This window comes from Argopecten irradians, chromosome 10, assembly GCF_041381155.1.
Source record: "Argopecten irradians isolate NY chromosome 10, Ai_NY, whole genome shotgun sequence".
NCBI classification, from domain to species: domain Eukaryota; kingdom Metazoa; phylum Mollusca; class Bivalvia; order Pectinida; family Pectinidae; genus Argopecten; species Argopecten irradians.
In genome coordinates this window covers 13,736,092-13,754,393 of record NC_091143.1, presented here as the reverse complement: position 1 = coordinate 13,754,393, position 18,302 = coordinate 13,736,092, and the positions used below count along the sequence as shown (strand labels likewise).

Here is an 18,302-nt window from a genome sequence, read left to right as displayed (position 1 = left end):
TGGTTGCAGAATTATAACAATAAAACTAAAATATCATTGTTCACACCTAATTAACTGTAGTATCGCTCTGTAGTGATCATGTACAGCTCCTAGTTGTGATTGCATTTGGAACACAGTGCCAGGTGACTAGAGATTAGTTCCGCTCGAGTGATCATACATGTGCATGTGACAGGCTGCTGAAAGCACATATTTTGTATCATGTCGCCATTTCAGTCGGGGCAAGATTTATGTAAGTAATGAACATGTACTGCAGCTTTACAATTGATTATCGCTGCTCATTGTTGATACAATATAACTTAGGTTCAATGCTAAATATTTAAACAGTTTTTCCATGTTTTTGTAGATGTAAGTGGCTTTTGAAATGCTGTTTTTTACAGCATATTTATGAAAAAGAAATTGGCATTTTCTGCAATCGCTTTGTAAGAAACTTTGTAATTTGAGTATTACAAACATTTTATGTATGATTTTTGTCATTCGGACCAAAAATTTACTTCAAGTTATCCATTAAGTTTTTCGAGTTTTCCAAATTCGAATTTTCTGAGTTTGTTAAACAAATATAAAGAAGGAAATCAGCCGGGACCGGCAAAGTACATTGTATTAAACCAGGTTGTCGAATTATCCGAGTTGGTATCAAGCAAGTTCCACTGTACTGTGGGTGTTCCCCCAAGGGGCTGGGTGAGGCAGCCCCAATAGGGGAAATATGGCATATACTTTAAAATCTTTCTTCTTTTGAAGGAAAGAAAGGATTTAGTTCTTATTTGGTATATCAAATTAAAATCCTTGCTATTTTGTGTTTTTAACCTGGAACAGGTGAACAATACAGGCCCAGTGGGCATCTTGTTTACTTTTAAATTTCCAAAAATATGTCTTTTATTCTGAAATAAGGCAAACTTCCCAAAAATATAGTTAGGGACCTGTTGTGTGTGAAAGCCTTTGTTAAAGCATGTGCTTATTTATCTAAGAATCTTAAGTAACCATACCAGATCACAAATTATTGTATGGTAACCAATAATCTTACCATACAGTTTATCAGATTATTTCCAGAAATTAAATACAACTGTATTTCATTGTTGATTACTACATTACAGAAGTCCATGAGCCTTGATGACATGTTCAACAACTTTGACGTGGATGGCCAAGGGACGCTAAACACAACCAATATAGCACGAGCTAATGCTATACTGTTTAACACTTTCCCGAGATTTGGATATACAGGGAAAACTTTGCCAGGTAAATACTTATTGGCCATAGACGGGATTCCATACTACACAGGATCCCTTGAACTTAACTCGAAATTTTAAAATTGGGTAGAGATGTATAACTGTGTTATTTGTTGGGGCCTTGATTCAGCTAAAGCTTCAGTACATGGGAACACTTACCTCCTAAAGCTGTTGTGAATTAACTCTTTCTGTACTTTGTTTTCTTTTTGGTTTACATCCTGGAACTAGTCATTAGTCTAAGAAGTTTTCGGGAAAGTCCTGACGATTTCATGTGAATGTGAATTCAGTTTTAAGAAGGCAGTAATCTAGACTAGAAATATAAAGATCATATTGTTTCCAAAAGTCTCCACTTTTAGTATTATATTTTAGTGTAATGTATTTGTGGATGAAATATATGATTTATTATATTATATGTAGTAATAGAAATAATAGAAACAATTTTATTGTTTAATTGTTTTCAGATGATAAAACTCCGAGTGGTTTCCCCGAAGAAATTCTGGCCCTAAAGAACCTTAGTACCTTAGACTTACAATACCAAGGACTTGTCCATATCCCAAAGGACATACAGGACCTACAGAATCTCACTACACTGCAGTTAGGTAGCAACCCATATCTTCTGTCAGTGGCTGCAGAGGCTGGACGATGTCCACTCCAACGTGAGTAAATTTAAATATACAGTTGATCCTGCTATAAAGAACACTCTATATGAAGGACACCATGCTATTTATGAAGGACAGGCTCACCCCGATTTGATGCAATTTACTCTATAATTGACTTAAAAGCACTTGTCAAGAGTAACTCGCAATTTAACTCAGAACCAAGGGCTTTCTTTGGGAGTCACATTTGTCCTGGTCAAATTTCTTCATGTTGAGTCAAGTCACTTCTCATGAGTCACTTCAATTCAGAGTCAAGGGTCTTCTCAGTAACTTATAGAAGTTTGCTCTGAAATTATTAGCCACCAGCTACTATATCTCATAAAGCTTGTCTGCTTCTCATTTCCTCCAGATTTTAGCAGTCCTTGTATATGTTGGTTGTGAGTGAGTGGCCCCTGTTACTCCATTGATGAGTAAATAAGAAGGAGTAATCAGCTTGTCTGTCCATCTGTCTGTAAATAAATTTTGTATAGACAACTCCTCCTAAACTACTGGATCAATTTCAGTGACACTTGGCAGCAGTGTTGGAGACCATGCATATAGATGTGCATGTAGGGTTTTCTATTTAGGTTGTTATGGTAACCAGGTCATATTACACAAGTTTTGTGATATTTTAATTAATATTAGCTATTGGATAAGTTTTGCTCAAACCTGGTTAATTGTTGTACTAACATATAGATGTCTATAATTTGACACATCACATGCATCAATAATGACTACTATATGGAAATGTAATGGAAGAACATTTCAATTTATGCTTTACAGACATTTCTAAGTTTTTTTCTTTTTACATCATTTAGATTTGAACCTCAGTGAATGCCCATTGCTGAAAACACCTCCCAAGGAGATTCGGGAGAGAGGATTCACGACAACTGTGGCCTACCTCAAACGTCTGCTGACAGGCTCTGTGGATTGTAAACGGACCAAACTAATGCTTGTCGGTCTGGGAGGAGCTGGTAAAACTAGGTAATTTATTCAGAGGAGAGTGAGCAAATAGGTAATCTATTCATAGTCGAGAGAGAGGTCAAATAAATAATTTATCCTTGACCTTCATTCAAGGTCACAGCTGTCAAATATGGCAGAGATTTACAACTACTGGAGAGTTTCTCAGTATACAATGCTTTAATTGTTAGGTGAAGAAAAGGTGAACATTTTCGGTCTGTTTGATTCTTTAGTATTGATGCAAAGTTGTTTTTCCCTGCTATATATTGACTGTGCTGCATTTTTACTTATTAGTACTTGCATCTGGTGATATTAATCGGGTATATTATGAGATTTTGGTCAAATAAAAAAAATGTGAGAATGAACATCTGAGATGTATTTGTACTTTCAGTTTGGTGAGAGCTCTAATGTCCAGTTTGCAGCAGAAATCTACTTTGACTGGAGCAGATGCTATCACAGATGGTGAGTATAGCTTTCATTCTTTGGACTATAACCTATGTTTTTACCTCTGTCGCTGTAGTGTCTGCTCAAACACTTTTATGTTTTGTTCCAGGTATTGACATCTGTACCTGGGATGTTAACCACAAGGGAGAGACTGTGTCTTATAGTGTGTGGGACTTCGCTGGCCAGACCATCTACTACAACACACATCAGGTAATGGTGGTCTTGGGTAAAAATTAGGGGGGCATCTCACAGGGTAATATAACACACATCAGGTATAATGGTGGCCTTGGGTCACAATTAGGATAGTCAGGATAATACAACACACATCGAGTAATGGTTAGGGGCCTGTAGGGGATGTAATATGCTACTACAATAGTATCCAGTACTGTATTCTATTTATACTTTGTTTTTTCAGTTTTTCCTGTCAGACCGAGCAGTGTACCTACTCCTGTGGAACATCAGACTTGGGCACGAACATGCTGGACTAAATTTCTGGCTCAACTCAATCACAGTACATGCTCCTAAGGCCCCCATCTTTGTGGTGGGAACCCACACTGACCAGGTAATTAAAATATAAGGTACAGACTTATTTTGATCCCCCTCCCTATTAGGTTATATGGTGTTGGGCATTTACACTGAACAGCAACTCTTAATACACCAGTTTTGTGTCTGTCTTGTCCTGCCTCTCTAAATAAGTATTAATTGATACAATGGTTTCATTACAGATGACTAAGATATCTTTACCAATGGAGGATTTGAAAGAAAAATACCACCAGATAATGGACTTCCATTTTGTAAGCTCCAAAAATGGAAATGTAAGTCAAGCATTAAATATGTCACAAATCTAACGATAAGGGGACTTTTTTTTTAGTGGAATTTTTTATTGGACTTTTTTTCAAAAACAAAAATCCTTTATTTTATAGAGGAAGTTTTCTAATGTTACAGTGGTTATGCTGTAATCCAACTGAATTCATCGGCTTTTGAATTTTATTTATTAGAGTCATTAAGTTGTACTTTACCCATGATAACAAATTTTGCGGTGATTTATTTTCGTAATATACTATCGCTGGCAAATACATAAAATTCAATCTCATACGAAATTAAGGTGCTTTATACATGTGCAACATATAATACATGGATATTTTGACTGTGCTTTCTTGGAAAGTTTAATTTGAATCTTAGATATTTGAGTTAATTCTTTCTAACTTCACCAAGCTTGTTATTGTACATATCAAAGGATAATTCATTTTACTTGAAATGTGCATTTTTATTGGCCTAAAATTAGAATTTGTTCATCTCGTAATATAAAAAGTATGGCTGATAAAATAGCATAACAATGCCTTAGGAGAAGAAAGAGATCAAAGTCCCTGAATGAATTTAGAAATTTACATGAATGAAATTATAATCCTGAAGTTATAAATACAAAATGTTTGCCGGTTAAATTTGACAGGGAGGTGACTTGCATTGGGGTTGAAATATCCCTGTTCTGCTTTTAGACCTATACATATCATTCTTTTATGAAAAATGATGAAGTTTCATTGTTTTAGAAGTAATTGTTGCTTGAGCTCTCTTTTCCTTAGCAACCTCAGGATAATCCTTTGAAGTATATATTGGAACAATAATTCTATTATTTGACAGGGGATCCCGGAGCTGAAGGAGGCATTGTTTGATGTGACATTACAACAGGAGTACATGGGAGAGAAGATCCCCCAGGCCTGGCTTCAACTCGAGTCCAATATCACAAGGTAGGAGTCTTGAGTTTAAAAGTTTTTATTATACTGTATAGCCATTTTTTTGCGGGTCAAAGTTTTCGCAATTTTGACCTTCAATTGAAAAATCAAATTGATAGGAAATCAAAATTTCATGATTCAGCTTAAAGAGTAAACATAATTCAGTCACGTCTGAAAATTTTATGGATCAAATTTTCATGACCATGACAGATAAAATTGTGAAAATATGATCCCTGTGAAATAACTCTATATGGTAATATTAATGAATTAAGACGCAAAATATTGTATCATTATGTGAAAATAATTTGATTAACAGTATTTCATTATTAACTAAAACTGTTGAGATTTTTTATTCATCATTTCTAATTCAAACAGGCAAAGGGCTGAGAAGTCCGTCAACGTAATGCAATATAAGGATGTGGAAGCAGAAGCTTTGAATGTTGGAATTATTGATAAAACTGAGGTTGGTAATTTTCTGAGCGTACCAACAGTCGTGCATTGTTTTGTAATCTGAACTATTACATAGCTAGCTCACCGGGTTCAAAAGACAAAGGTGAACTTATGCCATACCATGGCATCCAGTGTCCAGCGTTTGGTGTCTTTCAATAATTCTCAAAATAAATTCAATCACTGTTTGGAATTTGACTGGTATGGGATGGAGATTTAAAATTGTACAAAAACTCAGACAGCCTCAAGGAGGCCTGAAGGCTGGGGTCAAAAAGGGTCAATTTGGCCATATTGCTATTAGGATGTCTCTGAAAGTTATGAATGATGTTTCTCAATATCTTGCATTTATCATCCTTATGGGTTGGGGATTCTATATGATCCAATGGATTTTTTCAAATACTGAATATCAATTAAAGATAACGCTGTCTTATTTTCCAGGTGGTTCAGGCTGTTCAGTTCCTACATGACCTTGGTATGGTCCAGCACTTCCAGAACGAGTACCTAAAGGACCGTGTCGTGATTAACCCGCAGTGGATCGTCGACGTTATGGCGTGTGTGGTGTCTGTCAAACAAACTGTTGTCAAGGTAACAAATAAAAATCATTTAATTCTAGTACCGTATTCGACCCAATAAGTGCCCATGTCCCTATAAGCACCCCTCCCCCTTTTTGAGCCTTAATTTCAATTGCCCAGACATAAATTAGGACCAAACCTACATAAAACAGTATAAATTTGCAATAATTTTGACTTATTAGCACCTTTTTGTTTTTATCACTTTGATTATGTGCCCTGGGCGTTTATTGGGTCGAATACGGTAAAACATATATGAAAGAGTGCATTAAAATTAATAGAAAAGGTCAATTTCAAAAGTAGTAATTACCCTATCTGCTATCCTTTTTGTTATCATACAGTGACTTGATCTCTTATCAATTCAATATATTATATATTGTTATTCTAGTGACAAAAATTGACTCGTGATATACTAGTCAATGGTTTGAACTATAAATACTCTTGAAGCCAAATCGCCAAATTTTGATTAACTAAAACTTAACTGTTGATTTAAAGCCCTAATGGCTAAAATATCTATTGTTAGTACATGTAAACATTAGTCTTCATGTCCACTAAACATGTCGACATATGTGTCCACTGATGAGTTTCGTCCTGACTCAGTCCGTGATAAAATGTTTTGTCTCTACAGGATGGTCGACTGATGCACTCCGACATCAATGAAGTGTGGAAAGAGTATGTTGACATGGCTGACTGGTTACTGAAGGTCACAGAAGAGTTTGACCTCACCTATCCACTGGAGGGAGAGAACTGTAATATAGTACCCTGCCTTCTACCCGAGACACAGCCCGATGTAAGTTGTTTAGATCATGTCACGTAAACAAGACATTTTGTTTATTGTATTCACAGTAATTTGTGCCTCTCCCCTTATAAGCTCCCCTCCCCTTTTCTGATGAAGAGTTGAAGTTGTATAAACGGCCACATCCCATGGATTTAACAATGTTTCACAACATGTAATGCCTCTAACAACAGCATTGTATCCCAGACTACATGAACTTTTGAGTTTTTTACATGTGAATCATGATCATGATAGCCATGGAGTCATTTCAGGACGTGCCAGGGCCCGGCACCATAAAACGTTCTCAGACAGATTTTTTACTCAAGTCTACATAAAATCATATACTTGAGTAAAAGATATGTCTGAGAATAGTTTTATGGTGCCGGGCCCAGGCTCAGGCCCTAATATCTTGGAACAAATGACAGACTTAAATAAAAAAGTTACTTTAGTCTCTTTTCGACGTAAGTTTGTTTGGAGAAAATATGACTAAGGTGATCAAAGAAAGCTGCAGAGAACTAGACTAAGTGTTTAAACCCAAATGCTGCCTAAACATTTGGTCAATTACCTTAAGAAAGTGGTGTTTTTATGCAGGTTGGTTTTTATAGAGAGGTTGTCACTAATTGGCAGGTTTTACTGTATTTGATTAGTGTTATGGTTGTTGATTACAGTTTGAATGGCCTGATGTGGTGAAGAGGAAAAAGGAGAAGAAAAGTCGACAAAAGATTCTGGAAACCAAGTTGGTGTACACGTTTGATTATCTTCCAGCCGGCCTGTTTAATCGTGGACAGGTAAACTTTAATACATTGTAGGAATTACTTAATTGTTAGATAAACTTTTAAGCTGTAGTGATATGGTTTGAAAATATTGAACAGTAAAGGCAGTTGAAGTCAAAGGAAATATCAGGTAGTTGTTTTCACAATTCTTTATGGAAAAAAAATTAGGTTCCAGGTTATAGAGCAATGACAATGGCTAAATTATATAATTATTATGTTCTTGTAGCCAGATTGCAAAATTCTAAATAACAAAGGACTAGATATGGTAATGGCTCTTTTTGGCCTCTAAATCTACCAAATTTCAAATTAAGTATTTAGAAATTAAGTTGCTGCGTTTGAAATATTGAATACGCCCCTGATAAAATCTTAATGATATTTTTGTTGACAGAAAGTATGTTTTTGCTATGCATAAATTATGCAAATTTAAAAATTTGGTCAATTTTGGCATATTTTTGATAGTTTTTCTTTCAAAACAATAGAGCCCAACCTAGAACAAACTTTATATTTTAAGGGAATTAGCAAACATGAAGAATACATTATTTTGAGAAAATATTTTGAGAGAATATATTTCCCCTGATACACTGTATGGTCCACCTTTCCCCACTGTTCCCCTGATACACTGTATGGTCCACCACTCCCCTGATACACTGTATGGTCCACCACTCCCCTGATACACTGTATGGTCCACCACTTCCCTGATACACTGTATGGGTCAACCACTCCCCTGATACACTGTATGGTCCACCACTCCCCTGATACACTGTATGGTCCACCACTCCCCCACCTGATACACTGTATGGTCCACCACTCCCCTGATACACTGTATGGTCCACCACTCCCCTGATACACTGTATGTTCCACCACTCCCCTGATACACTTGTATGGTCCACCACTCCCCTGATACACTGTATGGTCCACCACTCCCCTGATACACTGTATGGTCCACCACTCCTCTGATACACTGTATGGTCCCACCACTCCCCTGATACACTGTATGGTCCACCACTCCCCTGATACACTGTATGGTCCACCACTCCCCTGATACACTGTATGGTCCACCACTCCCCTGATACACTGTATGGTCCACCACTCCCCTGATACACTGTATGGTCCACCACTCCCCTGATACACTGTATGGTCCACCACTCCCCTGATACACTGTATGGTCCACCACTCCCCTGATACACTGTATGGTCCACCACTCCCCTGATACACTGTATGGTCCACCACTCCCCTGATACACTGTATGGTCCACCACTCCCCTGATACACTGTATGGTCCACCACACTCCCCTGATACACTGTATGGTCCCCGACAATGAGTCCCAAGCGGTCCCCATCCCTCCACTCCCCTGATACACTGTATGGTCCACCACTCCCCTGATACACTGTATGGTCCACCACTCCCCTGATACACTGTATGGTCCACCACTCCCCTGATACACTGTATGGTCCACCACTCCCCTGATACACTGTATGGTCCACCACTCCCCTGATACACTGTATGGTCCACCACTCCCCTGATACACTGTATGGTCCACCACTCCCCTGATACACTGTATGGTCCACCACTCCCCTGATACACTGTATGGTCCACCTCTCCCCTGATACACTGTATGGTCCACCACTCCCCTGATACACTGTATGGTCCACCACTCCCCTGATACACTGTATGGTCCACCACTCCCCTGATACACTGTATGGTCCACCACTCACTCCCCTGATACACTGTATGGTCACTGGTCCCACTCCCCTGATACACTGTATGGTTCACCACTCCCCTGATACACTGTATGGTCCACCACTCCCCTGATACACTGTATGGTCCACCACTCCCCTGATACACTGTATGGTCCACCACTCCCCTGATACACTGTATGGTCCACCACTCCCCTGATACACTGTATGGTCCACCACTCCCCTGATACACTGTATGGTCCACCACTCCCCTGATACACTGTATGGTCCACCACTCCCCTGATACACTGTATGGTCCACCACTCCCCCTGATACACTGTATGGTCCACCTCTCCCCCTGATACACGTATTGGTCCACCACTCCCCTGATACACTGTATGGTCCACCACTCCCCTGATACACTGTATGGTCCACCTCTCCCCTGATATTGTATGGTCACTGTATTGGTCCACCACTCCCCTGATACACGTGTATGGTCCACCACACCCTCCTGTTAGAACTCTGTATACTCCCACCACTCCCTGATACACTGTATGGTCCACCACTCCCCTGATACACTGTATGGTCCACCACCCCCTGATACACTGTATGTATGGTCCACCACCCCCTGACACTGTATGGTCCCCTCCCTGATACCTGAATACACTGTATGGTCCACCTCCCCTGATACACTGTATGGTCCACCACTCCCCTGATACACTGTATGGTCACCACTCCCCTGATACACTGTATGGGTCCACCACTTCCCTGACTACCCCCCCCACTGATACACTGTATGGTCCACCACTCCCCTTGATACTGTATGGTCCCCACTCCCCCTGATACACTGTATGGCCCACCACTACTCCCCTGATACACTGTATGGTCCACCACTCCCTGATACACTGTATGGTCCACCACTCCCCTGATACACTGTATGGTCCACCACCACTTCCCCTGATACACTGTACAATGTATGGTCCACCACTCCCTGATACACTGTATGGTCCACCACTTCCCCTGATACACTGTACACTGTACTGTACCACTGGTCCCCCTGGTATGGTCCACCACTCCCCCTGAATACACTGTAATGGTCCCACCACTCCTCCCCTGATACACTGTATTCCCACATGGATACACTGTATGGTCCACCACTCCCCTGATACACACAGATAGCGGTCCACCACTCACCCTGATACACTGTATGGTCCACCACTCCCCTGATACACTGTAGTCCACCACTCCCCTGATACACTGTATGGTCCACCACTCCCCTGACACTGTACACTGACTTCTGATACACACCACTTCCCCTGATACACTGTATGGTCCACCACTTCCTTACCCTGATACACTGTATGGTCCGACCACTTACCCCTGATACACTTAAGGTCCACCACTCCCCTGATACACTGTATGGACCACCACTCCCCTGATACACTGTATGGTCCACCACTCCCCTGATTACACTGTATGGTCCACCACTCCCCTGATTGTATGGCCCACCACTCCCCTGATACCACTGTAATGGTCCACCACTCTTCCCTGTATACCACTGATAGACTGTATGGTCCACCACTCCTCTGGATACACTGTATGGTCCACCACTCCCCTGATACACTGTATGGTCCACCACTTCTCCCCTGATACACTGTAATGGTCCACCACTCACCTGATATAACACTGTGTATGGTCCATCTCCCCTGATACACTGTCCACCACTCCAGCTGATACTGGGATACACTGTTTGGTTCCCCACTCCGGTTCCTGGATACACTGTATGTCCACACTCACCCCTGATACCACTGTAGTGGTCCACCTACTCCCCCTTACATACACTGTATGGTCCACCACTCCCCTGATATAATACACTGTATGTGTCCACCACTACTGTCCACTCCCCTTTACACTGTATGTCCCACCACTCACCCCTGTTGACACTGTATGAGTCCTTCCACGACTCCTCTGATACACGTTATGGTCCACCACTCCCCTGATACACTGGTAAGGTACCAATATACACTGTATGGTCCGGCCACTCCCCTGACACCCTGTATGGTCCATACATACACTGTGTATGGTCCCCTTGATACACTGTATATGTACATACACTGTATGGTCCACCCTCTCACCCTGATACACTGTATGGTCCACCACTCCCCTGATACACTGTATGGTCCACCACTCCCCTGATACACTGGTTTGTGGGTTGTTTCCCCCCCCCAAATTTAGATACACTGTATAGTACCTCCACTCCCCTGATACACTGTATGGTCCACCACTCCCCTGATACACTGTATGGTCCACCACTCCCCTGATACATTGTATGGTCCACCTCTCCCCTGATATGTTTGTTATTCTGTTGTAGGTTAGACTTTATGGAATATCTGATCCAGACATTTTAATCTGGAAGACTGGAATCTTCCTTAAGAAGAATGGACAGATAGCTTTAGTACAACAGATTGGGTAATTATTTAGGATTATTTAGTACAACAGATTGGGTAATTATTTAGGATTATTTAGTACAACAGATTGGGTAATTATTTAGGATTATTTAGTACAACAGATTGGGTAATTATTTAGGATTATTTAGTACAACAGATTGGGTAATTATTTAGGATTATTTAGTACAACAGATTGGGTAATTATTTAGGATTGGGTAAATTATTCAGGATTATTTAGTAACAACAGATTTGGGTAATTATTTAGGATTTTATTTTTCGTACAACAATTGGTACAAGGATTATTTTAGATTGGGGTAATTTATTTAGGATTATTTAGTACAACATCAAATTTAAGTTATTAGGATTATTTTAGTACATTTGGCAGATTGGGTAATTATTTAGGATTATTTCGTACAACAAATCTGATTGGGTAATTATTTAAGGATTATTTAGTACAACAGATTTGGGGTAATTATTTAGGTCAAAATATTATTGAAAACAAGACAGATTTATTTATTTTAGTATTTTTTAGTTTATTTAGTACAACAGATTGGGTAATTATATTTATAGGATTATTTAGTTACAACAACAGATTGGGTAATTATTTATAGGATTATTTAGTACATACAGATTGGGTAATTATTTAGGATTATTTAGTTATCAACAGATTGGGTAATTATTTAGGATTTTTTGTTTACAATTAGTAGTGTGGATTACATTACAGGATTTGTATCAACAACAAATCTGGGTAATTATTTAGGATTATTTACAACACATTGGGGTTAATTATTTCAAACAGTCATTTTAGATATCAGTAATCGCAAATTGTAGTCATATTTTATCTGTACACACTAAGATACATGTTTAAATGTATGCCGAATTATTTAGAATTTAACACGCATTGTGAGTTTTTAATTACAATTGTGCAGCTAATTGAAACCAGAAATGATTTTTTTTTTAGGATTATTTAGTACAAACAGATTGGGATAATTATTTAGGATTATTTCTTCAACACACAAATATACAGTAATCCAAGCTGGACTATTTCAGTTCCTGAAATGATTTAGAAACAGCACTAAGAACCGGCAACATGAAGTTTTTGTACTGTTTTGCCAGCTCAGCTGCCAAAATGATTTTTTTGTTTTCAATATTAGTCAACCTGTGCGTCCCATATAGTATCCGTAATGTATCAATTACAAATGCTGCCAGTATCTCAAATGGAATCCGCCGTTACCTGCAGAACTGTACTGGTACAAGTGGTTCGTTTTCAGAAGCGTACTATTTGGATCCAAGATTGGAGACCCGAGAATTTCCATTTGTCGTCAAAATATTTTCTTTATTGAAAACAAGACAGATGAAATTACATTGATTATTTATTTCAATGTATGCCAAAACTATATTAGTATTAAATTTATATTCACTTTATTGTTAACAACAAAAATACTTGGCTTTTATATTCAAAGCGTATATTTCATATGGGTGCCGCCATCATGGAAATATCCAAACAGGTTCCATTTGGCAGAATTGTATCAATTTAGTACAACTGGTACGATCGAGTCTGTAAATGGAACGTACGGTATGTCTTATAATTATAGTAAAAAAATAAGTTTCGTCGTTTATAACTATCTTCATAACTTAAATGATTTTCTTCTTTCTCTGGCAGCTATTCAGAGTTGAATGTGAAGGTCCAGGGCCCACAACCTGACAACCTGTTGTTCCTTATATATGAGGTGTTCGAATGTCTTATCAAAGAATCATTCCAGGGAGTCACATACGATTGTGAAATACCATGTCCTGATTGTGTGAAACAGGTTCGTCAACTTGTTGTAAATTTCTTTTTAAGTAATATAGGGAGTAGGATAACAAAGTCTTCAGATTGATGAAATATTATTAGGTAAATTTGACTGTGACCCAAAGGTCCACGGTTACAAATGACTATTTGAAATATTTCAAGACATACCAAAAGTGATGTCCTTGGTCCACCTCTTTTAATCCTTTAAAAGTTTAAGATTAAGTTCCAGTCATAATGGAAATCAATATTAATCATTTATATCTCCGGTGCCATACAGCTTTAGTACTTACCCGAGACATATTCGCTGCATTATACAGATATTAAACTTTGAAATAGTATGATGTGTTGTTTTGATGTGTAGTGGTAAATAGTTGATCTTTGATTTTAGAGCCTTCACCAAAACACGGGGACATTTATTTTTAAAAGGGAACAATGATGTTGATTTATTTAAAATTATTTCTGTTCATGTTTTGTTTTGGATTTCATCAAAATTTTGAATTTTTATGTTTTGTAAATAAAAATATTTAAATTGTCTTTCTTTATCAGAGAGTTACCCTTACATACTTAACCATGTATATATATTTTCATTTAGTTTGTTTGTAAAACCTGTATAAGGCGAGGACAATGAGGGGCTATGCTTGATCTCTAATCCTATTGAAATTTAACATCTATTTTACATATAACTGAAATTGAGTTTGTATAATGTCTGATATTCCAGGATTCCGTGTATCCACACATGTTCCCGGCATCTGTGGTTCGTCGAGCTGTTGAAGTAAAGGCTCCATTCATACAATGTCATAAAAATTTCCACTCATCTCCTGTTCTCAATCTTCAAGGTGATGTGTAGAAAAGTTCATAAAGAGCATAGAATTTTGTCTAAGATATATTTTTATATGGTGATATGAACAATTTTTGTAAAAGTTATTTATATTTCTGTTGACATGCAATGTTCATCTTATTAGGTTTTTATTCTTGGCTCCAAGTCAAGATCATGACACAATGTTTTTTCTGCTTATAGCCAATAAAAAATTAATGTGACTTTTTGTAACATCTTCAAAGGGTCAGGATGACCTATTGTCATCATGCAACGTCCATCGTCGTGCGCCATGCGCCGTCCATAAACTTTTCATTCAAATGACTTCTTCTCAATAACCGAAAGGCCCAGGGTACTGATATTTGGCCTGTAGCATGCTGGAATGAAGGGCTACAAAGTTTATTCAAATGAATGACCTTGACCTTCATTCAAGGTCACAAGGGTCAAAAAGGCTAAAATCTTTAAACAGCTTCTTCTCAAGAACCGAAAGTCCCAGGATACTCATATTATACCTGCAGCATGCTGAGATAAAAGTCTATCAAGTTTTTTTCAAATGATTTACCTTGATCTTCATTCAAGGTCACAGGGGTCAAAAAGGCTTAAATCTTTAAACGACTTCTTGAGAATAACTAGATGCCTAGAGACCTGATATTGGGCCTGTGACATGCTGGGATGAAGGGCTACCAAGTTTGTTCAAATGAATGACTTTGACCTTCATTCAAGGTCATGGGGGTCAAATAGGCTAGAATATTTAAACGACTATGTTGTATTGTGCTAATAGTCAGATGAACGTTAAGGCCCATGGGCCTCTTGTATATCTTTAAAAAAAAATTTTGTTGATGAAAGTTTATGTTTATTTAGCATCAATGGAACCACTTATTTGGAAAACTTTATTTTATTTGTTGAATTGCTGAATTGCCAAAAGAAAAAAGAGAGATGAAAATAAAGAAGGGGGCTTATTTGTGGTCAGCAATTTATCTTTTAAATTAAACATTATTTGATTATTGTTGACAATATTTATGTTTACAGGAGTTCTGGCTCCAGATGACAACGCTGACTATGACATCCACTTGTCCCAGGATGTTAACTCTCTACACCAGATGCAGGAAGCCATGACTGTGGGTGAGTGGCTGGCTGATTAGATCACATTAACAGGCAGGGTCATGTACAGACTGTAGCCTCTTGTGTTGTTTTGTGTATGTGTTGTCTTGTGGATGTGTTGTCTTGTGTATGTGTTGTGTTGTGTATGTGTTAGTTTTGTGTGTATATGTTTGTCTTGTGGATGTGTTGTCTTGTGTATGTGTTGTTTTTTGTGTATTGTGTTGTCTTGTGGATGTGTTGTCTTGTGTATGTGTTGTTTTGTGTATGTGTTGTCTTGTGGATGTGTTGTCTAATAGTGTATGTGTTGTTTTTTTGTGTATGTGATTTGTCTTGTGTATGTGTTGTCTTGTGTATGTGTTGTTTTGTGTATGTGTTGTCTTGTGTATGTGTTGTCTTGTTGTATGTGTTGTTTTGTGTATGTGTTGTCTTGTGTATGTGTTGTCTTGTGTTTGTGTTGTCTTGTGTATATGTTGTGTCTTGTGTATGTTGTTGTTTTGTGTATGTGTTGTCTTGTGTATGTGTTTGTCTTGTGTTTGTGTTGTCTTGTGTATATGTTGTCTTGTGTATGTGTTATCTTGTGTATGTGTTGTCTTGTGTATATGTTGTCTTGAGTATGTGTTTGTTTTGTGTATGTGTGTTGGTCTTGTGTATGTGTTGTCTTGTGTATGTGTTGTCTTGTGTATGTGTTGTCTTGTGTATGTGTTGTCTTGTGTATGTGTTGTCTTGTGTTGTCCTGTGTATGTGTTGTCTTTGTGTATGTGTTGTCTTTGTGTATGTGTTGTCCTTGTGTATGTATGTTGTCTTGTGTATGTGTTGTTCTTGTGTATGTGTTGTCTTGTGTATGTGTTGTCTTGTGTATGTGTTGTCTTGTGTATGTGTTGTTCTTGTGTATGTGTTGTCTTGTGTATGTGTTTGTCTTGTGTATGGTGTTGTCTTGTGTATGTGTTGTCTTGTGTATGTGTTTGTCTTGTGTATATGTTGTTGTCTAGTGTGTATGTGTGTCTTGTGTATGTGTTGTCTTGTATATATATGTCTTCGTGTGTATGTCTTGTGTATGTGTTGTCTCATGTATGTAATATCTTGTTGAATGTGTTGTCTCAGATGTAATATGTGGTTGTCTCGTTGTATATATGTTAATTGTCTCATGTATGTGTTTTTCTTGTGTATGTGATGTCTCGTGTATGTGTTGTCTTGTGTATGTGTTGTCTTGTGAATGTGTTGTCTCGTGTATGTGTTTTCTTGTGTATGTGTTTTCTTCTCGTGTATGTGTTTTCTTGTGTATGTGATGTCTCCGTGTATGTGTTGTCTCGTGTATGTGTCGTCTCGTGGGTGTAATGTAATATCTTGTCTATATGTTGTCTTGTGTATGTGTTTTCTTGTGTATGTGTTTTCTCGTGTATGTGTTATCTTGTGTATGTGTTGTCTCGTGTATGTGTCCTGTCTCGTGGGGTGTATGTAATATCTTGTCTAATGTGTTGTCTTGTGTATGTAATATTTTGTGTATGTGTTGTTGTCTTGTGGATGATGTAATGTCTTGTGTATTTTGTGGTGAGTTGCTTGTATGAAGTGTCGTTTTTGGGAGTACTGTGTTTAGTTGTGTTGTGACTCCTTGTAAAAGTGGTACATCGTACTCCATCTGTTGTCTTTTCCAATGAGTGGTCTCTGTGTGATATTTTTGCCTTGTCCTCCATGAATGATACATGGTGATATTTTTGCCTTTCCTCCAGTGAGTGATACATGTGATATTTTGCCTTTCCTCCAGTGAATGTCTACATGTGATATTTTTGCCTTTCCCTCCAGTGAGTGATACATGTTATTATTTTTGCCTTTCCTCCAGTGAGTGATACATGTGATATTTTTGCCTTTCCTCCAGTGAGTGGATACTGTGATATGTTTTGCCTTTCCTCCAGTGAGTGATGTGTTATTTTTGCCTTTCCTCCAGTGAGTGACACATGTGATATTTTTGCCTTTCCTCAGTGGAGTGATACATGTGATATTTTTGCCTTTCCTCCAGTGAGTGATACATGTGATATTTTTGCTTTTCCTCCAGTGAGTGACACATGTGATATTTTTGCTTTTCCTCAAGTGAATGATACATGTGATATTTTTGCCTTTCCTCCAGTGAGTGATACATGTGATATTTTTGCCATTCCTCCAGTGAGTGATACATGTGATATTTTTGCCTTTCCTCCAGTGAGTGACACATTTTGTGATGTGATATTTTTGCTTTTCCTCCAGTGAGTGATACATGTGATATTTTTGCCTTTCCTCCATGAGTGATACATGTGATATATTTTTCCATTTCCTCTTTTTCAATGAGTGGTCTGTGTGATATTTTTGCCTTTCCTCCAGTGAATGATACATGTGATATTTTTGCCTTTCCTCCAGTGAGTAATACATGTGATATTTTTGCCTTTCCTCCAGTGAGTGATATATGTGATATTTTTGCCTTTCCTCCAGTGAGTGATACATGTGATATTTTTGCCTTTCCTCCAGTGAGTGACACATGTGATATTTTTGCTTTCCTCCAGTGAGTGATACATGTGATATTTTTGCCTTTCCTCCAGTGAGTGATACATGTGATATTTTTGCCTTTCCTCCAGTGAGTGATACATGTGATATTTTTGCCTTTCCTCCAGTGAGTGATACATGTGATATTTTTGCCTTTCCTCCAGTGAGTGACACATGTGATATTTTTGCCTTTCCTCTAGTGAGTGATACATGTGATATTTTTGCCTTTCCTCCAGTGAGTGAAACATGTGATATTTTTGCCTTTCCACAGATATCTTTATCTCCTACTGCAGTAAAGACGCGCCAAAGAACAAGTCGTCTGTCATACACCCCGCAACTGTCTGTGCTGATCTAGAGCAAGAAGGATACACCTGGTTAGTATTGTAATGATATATCTGGATATATATT

General features: G+C 38.2%; 1 protein-coding gene across 1 annotated transcript in view; it reads left to right on the top strand.

The window, feature by feature from the left end:
• Positions 1 to 18,302, top strand: part of LOC138333171 (uncharacterized) — a 36,246-nt gene that overhangs the window by 4,566 nt on the left and 13,378 nt on the right. The window contains exons 5-21 of the mRNA XM_069281352.1: positions 1,089 to 1,230; positions 1,682 to 1,876; positions 2,674 to 2,839; positions 3,207 to 3,277; positions 3,369 to 3,469; positions 3,675 to 3,821; positions 3,985 to 4,074; positions 4,898 to 5,004; positions 5,365 to 5,452; positions 5,875 to 6,021; positions 6,634 to 6,795; positions 7,449 to 7,568; positions 11,601 to 11,698; positions 13,340 to 13,487; positions 14,187 to 14,304; positions 15,312 to 15,404; positions 18,166 to 18,268. Coding sequence (XP_069137453.1) covers positions 1,089 to 1,230; positions 1,682 to 1,876; positions 2,674 to 2,839; positions 3,207 to 3,277; positions 3,369 to 3,469; positions 3,675 to 3,821; positions 3,985 to 4,074; positions 4,898 to 5,004; positions 5,365 to 5,452; positions 5,875 to 6,021; positions 6,634 to 6,795; positions 7,449 to 7,568; positions 11,601 to 11,698; positions 13,340 to 13,487; positions 14,187 to 14,304; positions 15,312 to 15,404; positions 18,166 to 18,268 — 2,096 coding nt within the window. The remainder of the gene's footprint in view (positions 1 to 1,088; positions 1,231 to 1,681; positions 1,877 to 2,673; positions 2,840 to 3,206; positions 3,278 to 3,368; positions 3,470 to 3,674; positions 3,822 to 3,984; positions 4,075 to 4,897; positions 5,005 to 5,364; positions 5,453 to 5,874; positions 6,022 to 6,633; positions 6,796 to 7,448; positions 7,569 to 11,600; positions 11,699 to 13,339; positions 13,488 to 14,186; positions 14,305 to 15,311; positions 15,405 to 18,165; positions 18,269 to 18,302) is intronic.